Below are 10,647 nucleotides of genomic sequence, written 5' to 3'. Positions count from 1 at the left end.
CTAGATTGTTTTAGTACGAGAAACAATCACATTTTTGAAAAACATAGTGACTTTACATAATTTGCTAACTACGCATTAATGATTTAAAGTAATCACATTCCGGATCTGTGGTGTGTAGTGGTTCGGGCAGACCTGTCAAAATTTTGCAGGAAAGCAGCGAGCTACCGCACATGCATCGCTGTTTACTTTGCGGAGGCCCGTCGTTTCCCGTGATTATCGTCGTTTTACACGTAAAAGGCCGCAGTTAGAGCGCTGTGTAAGATGCGTTCCGCCGCCGCGGGCGTAGCGGTCCGCGCGTGCTCGTAGTTTAATCCACGGTGCGTGTGACAGGTGTTTTTTTTGCGTAACATTCAGTGCAGTAATGGGTGCAAAGGCGAGTACGGCGAACGGGGGGCAGAGTCCGCGGGCGAGGACATTCTCGACGAGCTCGAGCAGCGAGGTGGTGTCGGGGGGTGCAGGGTTTAGTTTGTTGCGGGCGATTCCTGGGATCCAAGTGACGAGCGACCGCCAGCGGGCCAGGTCGCTGTCATCGGTGCCGGACCTGCACGCGTCGCACGAGGCGATCGCGATCCCGCCGAGCTCGGCGAGCTATGAGGCCTCCGCGGCCGCGAGCCCTGACACAGACTCCAGCTCCAACGAGGAAGCCGGGCCGGGCCCTGGTGCAGCTTTGGCGCTCGGCCGCGTTTACGCTGCTCACTCCTTGCCTTCACATATCTGGTCCATAAACGGTGAGTTAGCATTTCTTATTTGATCAGTGAAATTACCTAACACCAGGGGCCCATTTCTCGAACGGTATTAGCCTAATTCTTAGTTACGAACCGTCGAATCGTATGGGTTCCCATGACAAAATTCTAATAATACTAACCTAATATCATTAGACAAGACAGTATAACACAAACTTTAAGCAAAAACATGACAATTTATATTTCCTTTTACTTTTACACCATATAGGAATCAAAGTTGTTGATGTATCTATCATGCATCAAAATATTTTAAATAACTTAACAAAGACTTTTAAAGTCAATTCCATTTTGTTTTGTCAATTTACCCTCAATGTAATTTAAACTTGATATCAAACGTAAAAGAACTTCCAAGTTTGTAAATTAGTAAATTGACCTATCAAGTTAACAGGCCTGAATTTAATAAAAATGTGACCAAAATGCAATACCACAAATCAGTGTTGTTCTTTGTTCTCTACTTGAAGACAAAAAATTATATGAACTTATTACAGGTATGTTTTGATTTCTCAGTATTCCATTTTATTAAGTGGATACATACATGTTTTCTAAATTACATTTTAAGGATCATGGCCATAATATTGTTTCTGTAATAATTTAAGTTTGTTTATCTAGTTTTTTTGTTTGAATATTGAATGTTCATGATCATAAGAAATTTGTGACCTAAAATTGCTGTACATATTATTGGTCTAAAATTGATTTGTTCAATCCTGTATGTGTAAGCAATTATGATTGATAGTGCTGTAAATTGCGTGATAATCAAAAGATAAACATCACCATGAGCTGGTATGTCTTAATACTTTATGGTATCTTTACATGCCTGTGCTACTCAATATGTAATACCTACAGTTAATAAATAATCCATGCTTCTAGGACTGCCATTACTTGAGTTACTGATACCAAACAAATAGTTAAAATTCCAGTAATTTGAGATCATGTGTTATTTCAAATTGCATTCTTTTCTATATTTATTTCTTAAAATTGTCTGTAGAGATTACCCAGACATTAAAACCTGGACACTTCCAATCCTTGCCTAAAATGTCTGGGTAAAGCCAAATGAATGTCAACCCTATTTCTACTAATGTATTTGAATTAATAACTGTTAGAAGCTTGGAAGTTAAGAACTTTGTTGGATATTGATTGACTAGAACTTTGTAATATCCTCGTAAGGCCCAAGGTCCTACCTATAGGACTTATTCAGTTCGATGAAATTTAAATCATATTAAATTAGGACAGAGTTGCATTTCTTTTGTTTCGTGCAATTTTCAAACAAAATAAAATCTACTGTATTCCGTGCACTATAGGTTCAAATTTCAGTGGCAAATTTTGGATTTTTCATTTCTATGGCTGGGCCTTCAGAGGATATGCAAGACAGACGTTGGGTTTAAGATTCAGCCCTAATTGTTTAAAGGTCATTTCATAATAGATTTCCATAAAATTGGCACAACAATCAAATATGTTTGTGATTAACCTGTCACTATGACCACTATGTTAACCTCAACCTTTGTCAAAAGCGAAAGTTTCACATGTTAGATTTTCTTAAAGTTATGAAAAGAGCCAATCAAACACAAGTACTGCAGCAAATACAAGTTTTATGCTTGCAATAACTTTTATCCATCCAATGTACTGAGTCTAGTTATGGACCATGAATCATATGTTAGTGAGGTTGATGTCATTGCCTAATAAGAATCTTATTGGAAGTGGGAAAATCTTTTTTTCTGATGTCTATTTAGCATTCAATTTTAATTCATTTGTTATATATGGTATATGTTGCTGTACAAAACAACATAAATAAATGTTGGGCATTTTTTAGAATCTATACAGTTTCAAGATATTGGTAGGTCAAATGTTATCATGCCTTTATGTTCATTATTTTTTGGTATTTCTTGGAAATTTTATCACACAATTAGACACAACTCTTACAAATAACAATGGAATTGAAAATTCGGTAAAATTGTTAATTATTAGATTTAGAGGAGGATGTAAGTAGCTGTCATATATATTAAAGCATTTAAGTAAGAATAAATAGCAGCAGTTTATATTGAAGCATTTAAGTAAAAATAAATAGTAAACACCTTCACTTCAAAGGGAAGAGTCATAATTTTAACAGTCAATGTATGTAGGTATTATGTTTGTATCATGTGTTATAATTATTAAACACTACCATCAAAAAGTTTAAGACCTAACACAGAATATGCAAATAATCAACATTTTAATGATTTTTTTACGAAATTACTACTTTGCAGTATATACCTATGATCGGAAAAATAAACCATTAATCAATTTATTAATCAGATTTTTTTTAAAAAGGCATATATATATAATAATAAAAAGTTTTTTTCACAGTTTCTCATCGAATAATCCTTGACGCTTTTCCACTACAGAGTAATCTTGACATTCTTTCTACAAGTTTGTCTACTAGCGTTTCTTGGCTTATGGATTTCTACTCATATTGCAGTGTCTCCCATAGAGTTTTTTGCTGATGTCGGACATTGTTTTCGGACCCTACGGGCGAGTTCATCCTATGAAAGCCCGATCAGGTTAAGGTCTGGTGATTGTGGTGGAATTTTTTTTTAACACACCCTGCTGTTCTTTATTGGGTGTCTGGCCTCTACAGATCTTTACCGAATGCTTGAGATTGTTGTCTTCTTGCAAAACAAATGGGCCGATCAACGTGTTCTTGAAAAGAAACAAAAAATTGTGTTCGGTCTTAAACTTTTTGACGGTAGTGTAGGTAGCTCAAAATCTAGCTGATTTATTTGATTTAGTTTTATGATTACTAGGTCCATACATATTTAACTGAATTTCATAAAGAGCTGGTTCTATTCAAGCCTTATTGAGCTTACTGTGGGACTTAATCAATTTGTGTAATAATATTTATTTATTTATTATTTATTTAGGTTCTAGTTAAATGCCCACCCTTAATTAGTATTCAGTTATAAATATGTAGAATAATATTTTGATCCCCATAACAAGTTAGTTTGAGATAGCACTGATAATGATAACCTTATCTCGTTTGAGAACATGTTACTACGTCTTGTTCTATCGTCTTTGTTTATATTCGTACATAATCTAGTCTACGCGCTTGGAAGGTAATATTGACAAAATTTGGTGTTGCTTATGTCCATGGGCGACGATGACCGCTTCCCATCAGGCGGCTCGTCAGCTCGTTTGCTGACTATGCTAACATTAAAAAAAAATACAATTTAAGCAACCACGAAACCTTTTTTGTTCGTGTGAATACTTATTTTTGTGGTGAGAAGATCATATAACAGATTTAATATTCGGCTTTAATACTCTTTCCAAACGTCTTCGACAGTCGCGATTTCAATAGGCGGGTCCACACAGAGAGAGCATACGCGCGAGGCAATTTCCTCACGCATAAACCGGCCAGTGTAGACGTGCGCGTTTTCCTCGCCTGAGCGCACCGCAGGCGCGGATACAAGATTTGGCTTAGGGGGGGGCCATTTTGAGAAAATCATATATTTTTGGTAAAAAATAAAATTTACTCAATTTAGTAATGTGAGAGCCAGGGTTTTAGGGTGGGGGGGGGGGGGCATTGCCCCTATGCCCCCCCCCCTTGTATCCGCGCCTGGCGCACCGCCTAATGGATTAAATAAAATTGGAAATGCAATTTGCAATACATTCTCGCTAGGATTTAATTGATCGATTGTATTAGTTCCTCCTAATTAGCCAACAGTCAACTAAAATTGTATGCCATTTGTTGGAAGGTTTGTAGAGCCTTTAGCTCAAAGTACAGTCCCAATCCGAAGAAAGAATGAAACGGCATTCACTTATAGCATACATATTATGTATGTAAAAAAAATGTATTTCTTCCCTTTGGGTGTTGTAGTTTTTCATTGTTATTGGAAAAACGGTTGAAGTTACAACATTTCTCCACATACGTTTTGGCGCAACGGCTACCGCGAACATTAAAATTCAAAAATGTTCTTCCTGTCACTTGAATATTGATACATGGAGGTTTCTTCGATTTTTTTTTGTCCTGTCAATTATGGATACCCTCCTATGCAGGTGGTCTATATGTTGCACAGTCAATGCCACACAAAATAAAACAAAATCCTGCCGCCCGTCGGGTCGGTAATTGACTGCTGGCAATTTTGTCATCACTGTCGCTCCCGGGCTGGGCGCATTCTGATGGTTGCGCGAGCGCGGGTAAGCGGGTTTAGTTAGGCTTGGGCCGACCAGTGTAAAGAAACTCTAAGGATGATTTTATACCATTTTGTCATTTTAAATTAGTATTTACAATTATTTAATCAATTCAAATACTACACTACAGCACATCAATTATGAAAGTATCACGTCACGCAATGACTTCATAAATGCAAATGTTGCTTAATATAGACAGTAGTAACAGTAACAGTATTTAAAACTAGGTATCTGGATAACTCCTGACTGAAATTACGATAATTCTCTTTCCATAACGTCGGATATGAACATCCAACAAAAATGATATTTTAATACGTATTTCTATCATTTTTAGTCTCCGTGATACAGAAAGTGCATATGGTCGGATTTCATGATTTTCCTTATAATCGTGAAGCATAAAGCATTGTTTTCACATCCGTCTTCCATACTTTTGCCTCTGAATTATTTCAATTTTGCGGTTGGCGTTAAGAGCCCTTAATCCTTGGAGCGTTCTCCGATTTCACGAAATAACGCTCGATAGATGGCGTTGGCGCTCGGTACGCGAGCGCCGGCAACGCGACGCGCGTTTCAATGCAGACTAGAATAATCTTGATAGTTTTCAATATAATTTCAAGCAACATTAATTTTAGTGTCATATGATATCATATGGGGACTCTTTATTTTATTGTATATGCACAGTAGTTTTTTTTTTATGTACACTACTACTAAGTGTACAGACTACAGAGTGTACTATAACCCTTGCTCTTTATTCTGTCTCTTTCACACCAATGGAAAATGAAGAAGTTACTAAATGACTGCAGGTATAAATAAAGTATATTAGTGCGATAGAGAGACAGATAGTGTTTCGTTGTCGTATCGTAAACGATTGGCATGTTGGCCACACACTTGCTTAGTGCCTAGCCAAAATACCAATCGTTTGCGTATATTAGTGCGATAGAGAGAGAGTAGTGTTTCGTTGTAGTATCGTAAACGATTGGCATGTTGGCTACGCACCCATGATACCTAGCCAAGAAGCCAATCGATTGCGCATATTAGTGCGATAGAGAGACAGATAGTGTTTCCTTGTCGTATCGTAAACGTTTGGCATGTTGGCTACGCACCCATGCTGCCCAGCCAAGATGCCAATCGTTTGTGCATATTAGTACGAGAGAGAGACAGATAGTGTTTCGTTGTCGTATCGATTGGCATGGTGGCTACGCACCCATGCTGCGTAGTCAAGATGCCAATCGTTTGCGCACATTAGTGCTATAGAGTTTCAGTGTTATTTGAAATCACGTTAGGGTTTGTATTATTATTTTTGACCCGAATGAAGTCCATCCAGGTTCTTATGATGGAGTCAGGAGTTGGTCACCAGAACTCCTAATCTACTCATTATAATTCCATCGTGCTTGGGCTCAAAAGATTTGCCCTGACGAACACCATCGATCTAGATGAGGTCCAGGGTCTCATGACGGAGTCAGGAGTTGGTCACCAGAACTCCCCAGAACTCCTAATCTACTCATCATAACTCCATCGAGTTTGGGCTCAATAGATTTACCCTGATGAGCACCATCAATCTAGATGAAGTCCAGGGTCTCATGATGGAGTCAGGAGTAGGTCACTAGAACTCCTAATCTACTCATTATAATTCCATCGTATTCGAGCTCAATAGATTTGCCCTGACGAGTACCATCGATCTAAATGAAGTCCAGGGTCTCATGATGGAGTCAGGAGTTGGTCACCAGAACTCCTAATCTACTCATTATAATTCCATCGTGTTTGGGCTCAAAAGATTTGCCCTGACGAGTACCATCGATCTAGATGAAGTCCAGGGTCTCATGATGGAGTCAGGAGTTGGTCACCAGAACTCCTAATCTACTCATTATAATTTCATCGTGTTTGGGCTCAAAAGATTTGCCCTGACGAGTACCATCGATCTAGATGAAGTCCAGGGTCTCATGATGGAGTCAGGAGTTGGTCACCATAATTCCTAATCTACTCATCATAACTCCATCGTGTTTGGGCTCAATAGATTTGCCCTCACGAGCACCATCAATCTAGATGATGTTCAGGGTCTCATGATGGAGTCAGGAGTTGGTCACTAGAACTCCTAATCTACTCATTATAATTCCATCGTATTCGAGCTCAATAGATTTGCCCTGACGAGTACCATCGATCTAAATGAAGTCCAGGGTCTCATGATGGAGTCAGGAGTTGGTCACCAGAACTCCTAATCTACTCATTATAATTCCATCGTGTTTGGGCTCAAAAGATTTGCCCTGACGAGTACCATCGATCTAGATGAAGTCCAGGGTCTCATGATGGAGTCAGGAGTTGGTCACCAGAACTCCTAATCTACTCATTATAATTTCATCGTGTTTGGGCTCAAAAGATTTGCCCTGACGAGTACCATCGATCTAGATGAAGTCCAGGGTCTCATGATGGAGTCAGGAGTTGGTCACCATAATTCCTAATCTACTCATCATAACTCCATCGTGTTTGGGCTCAATAGATTTGCCCTCACGAGCACCATCAATCTAGATGATGTTCAGGGTCTCATGATGGAGTCAGGAGTTGGTCACTAGAACTCCTACTCTACTCATCATAACTCCATCGTGTTTGGGCTCAATAGATTTGCCCTGATGAACACCATCGATCTAGATGAGGCCCAGGGTCTCATGATAGAGTCAGGAGTTGGTCACCAGAACTCCTAATCTACTCATCATAACCTCATCGTGTTCGGGCTCAATAGATTTGCCCTGACGAGCATCATCAATCTAGATAAAGTCCAGGGTCTCATGATGGAGTCAGGAGTTGGTCACTAGAACTCCTAATCTACTCATTATAATTCCAACGTGTTTGGGCTCAAAAGATTTGCCCTGACGAGCACCATCGATCTAGATGAGGTCCAGGGTCTCATGATGGAGTCAGGAGTTGGTCACCAGAACTCCTAATCTACTCATTATAATTCCATCGTGTTTGGGCTCAAAAGATTTGCCCTGACGAGTACCATCGATCTAGATGAAGTCCAGGATCTCATGATGGAGTCAGGAGTTGGTCACCATAATTCCTAATCTACTCATCATAACTCCATCGTGTTTGGGCTCAATAGATTTGCCCTCACGAGCACCATCAATCTAGATGATGTTCAGGGTCTCATGATGGAGTCAGGAGTTGGTCACTAGAACTCCTAATCTACTCATTATAATTCCATCGTGTTTGGGCTCAAAAGATTTGCCCTGACGAGTACCATCGATCTAGATGAAGTCCAGGGTCTCATGATGGAGTCAGGAGTTGGTCACCAGAACTCGTAATCTATTTATCATAACTCCATCGTGTTTGGGCTCAATAGATTTACTCCGACAAGCACCATCAAATTACCATTATGATGAATAGATTAGGAGTTCTGGTGACCAACTACTGAGTCCATCATGAGACCCTCGACTTAATCTAGATCGATGGTACTCGTCAGGGCAAATCTTTTGAGCCCAAACACTATGGAGTTATGATGAATAGACTAGGAGTTCTGGTGATCAACTCCTGAGTCCATCATGAGACCCTGGACCTGATCTAGATTGATGGTGCTCGTCAGGGCAACTCTATTGAGCCCATACACGATGGAGTTATGATGAGTAGATTAGGAGTTCTGGTGACCAACTCCTGACTCCATCATGAGACCCTGGACCTCATCTAGATCGATGGTGCTCGTCAGGGCAAATCTTTTGAGCCCAAACACGTTGGAATTATAATGAGTAGATTAGGAGTTCTAGTGACCAACTCCTGACTCCATCATGAGACCCTGGACTTTATCTAGATTGATGATGCTCGTCAGGGCAAATCTATTGAGCCCGAACACGATGAGGTTATGATGAGTAGATTAGGAGTTCTGGTGACCAACTCCTGACTCCATCATGAGACCCTGGGCCTCATCTAGATCGATGGTGTTCATCAGGGCAAATCTATTGAGCCCAAACACGATGGAGTTATGATGAGTAGATTAGGAGTTCTGGTAACCAGCTCCTGACTCCATCATGAGACCCTGGACCTCATCTAGATTGATGGTGCTCGTCAGGGCAACTCTATTGAACCCAAACACGATGGAGTTATGATGAGTAGATTAGGAGTTCTGGTGACCAGCTCCTGACTCCATCATGAGACCCTGGACCTCATCTAGATTGAAGGTGCTCGTCAGGGCAACTCTATTGAGCCCAAACACGATGGAGTTATGATGAGTAGAGTAGGAGTTCTGGTGACCAACTCCTGACTCCATCATGAGACCCTGGACGTCATCTAGATCGATGGTGCTCATCAGGGCAAATCTTTTGAGCCCAAACACGTTGGAATTATAATGAGTAGATTAGGAGTTCTAGTGACCAACTCCTGACTCCATCATGAGACCCTGGACTTTATCTAGATTGATGATGCTCGTCAGGGCAAATCTATTGAGCCCGAACACGATGAGGTTATGATGAGTAGATTAGGAGTTCTGGTGACCAACTCCTGACTCCATCATGAGACCCTGGGCCTCATCTAGATCGATGGTGTTCATCAGGGCAAATCTATTGAGCCCAAACACGATGGAGTTATGATGAGTAGATTAGGAGTTCTGGTAACCAGCTCCTGACTCCATCATGAGACCCTGGACCTCATCTAGATTGATGGTGCTCGTCAGGGCAACTCTATTGAACCCAAACACGATGGAGTTATGATGAGTAGATTAGGAGTTCTGGTGACCAGCTCCTGACTCCATCATGAGACCCTGGACCTCATCTAGATTGAAGGTGCTCGTCAGGGCAACTCTGTTGAGCCCAAACACGATGGAGTTATGATGAGTAGAGTAGGAGTTCTGGTGACCAACTCCGGACTCCATCATGAGACCCTGGACCTCATCTAGATCGATGGTGCTCATCAGGGCAAATCTTTTGAGCCCAAACACGTTGGAATTATAATGAGTAGATTAGGAGTTCTAGTGACCAACTCCTGACTCCATCATGAGACCCTGGACTTTATCTAGATTGATGATGCTCGTCAGGGCAAATCTATTGAGCCCGAACACGATGAGGTTATGATGAGTAGTTTAGGAGTTCTGGTGACCAACTCCTGACTCCATCATGAGACCCTGGGCCTCATCTAGATCGATGGTGTTCATCAGGGCAAATCTATTGAGCCCAAACACGATGGAGTTATGATGAGTAGATTAGGAGTTCTGGTGACCAGCTCCTGACTCCATCATGAGACCCTGGACCTCATCTAGATTGATGGTGCTCGTCAGGGCAACTCTATTGAACCCAAACACGATGGAGTTATGATGAGTAGATTAGGAGTTCTGGTGACCAGCTCCTGACTCCATCATGAGACCCTGGACCTCATCTAGATTGAAGGTGCTCATCAGGGCAACTCTGTTGAGCCCAAACACGATGGAATTATAATGAGTAGATTAGGAGTTCTAGTGACCAACTCCTGACTCCATCATGAGACCCTGGACCTCATCTAGATCGATGGTGTTCGTCAGGGCAAATCTTTTGAGCCCAAACACGATGGGATTATAATTAGTAGATTAGGAGTTCTGGTGACCAACTCCTGACTCCATCATGAGAACTTGGACTTCATCCGGGTCAAAAATAATAATGCAAACCCTAACGTAATTTCAAGTGAAAATGCGTTTTTCAGAAAATCGCAGCCAAATAACACTAGACCTTACTCATAGTGTTGTGTTCCTGCCGGTGAGTAAGGTTGCCAGAGCTCAACGAGGGGCGGGAGGGGT

At 40.9% G+C, this 10,647-nt stretch overlaps 1 protein-coding gene across 1 annotated transcript in view; it reads left to right on the top strand.

Annotated features, from left to right (window-relative positions):
* Positions 1–55: 55 nt before the first annotated feature.
* Positions 56–10,647, top strand: part of LOC133523339 (E3 ubiquitin-protein ligase znrf2) — a 261,718-nt gene continuing 251,126 nt past the window's right edge. Inside the window, exon 1 of the mRNA XM_061858857.1 lies at positions 56–728. Within this exon, the coding sequence (XP_061714841.1) occupies positions 362–728 (367 nt within the window). The 5' untranslated portion in view covers positions 56–361. The remainder of the gene's footprint in view (positions 729–10,647) is intronic.

Source organism: Cydia pomonella, chromosome 12 (assembly GCF_033807575.1).
Source record: "Cydia pomonella isolate Wapato2018A chromosome 12, ilCydPomo1, whole genome shotgun sequence".
NCBI lineage: Eukaryota > Metazoa > Arthropoda > Insecta > Lepidoptera > Tortricidae > Cydia > Cydia pomonella.
Note: the sequence above shows the minus strand (reverse complement) of the source record. Positions and strands in the feature narration are given on the sequence as shown.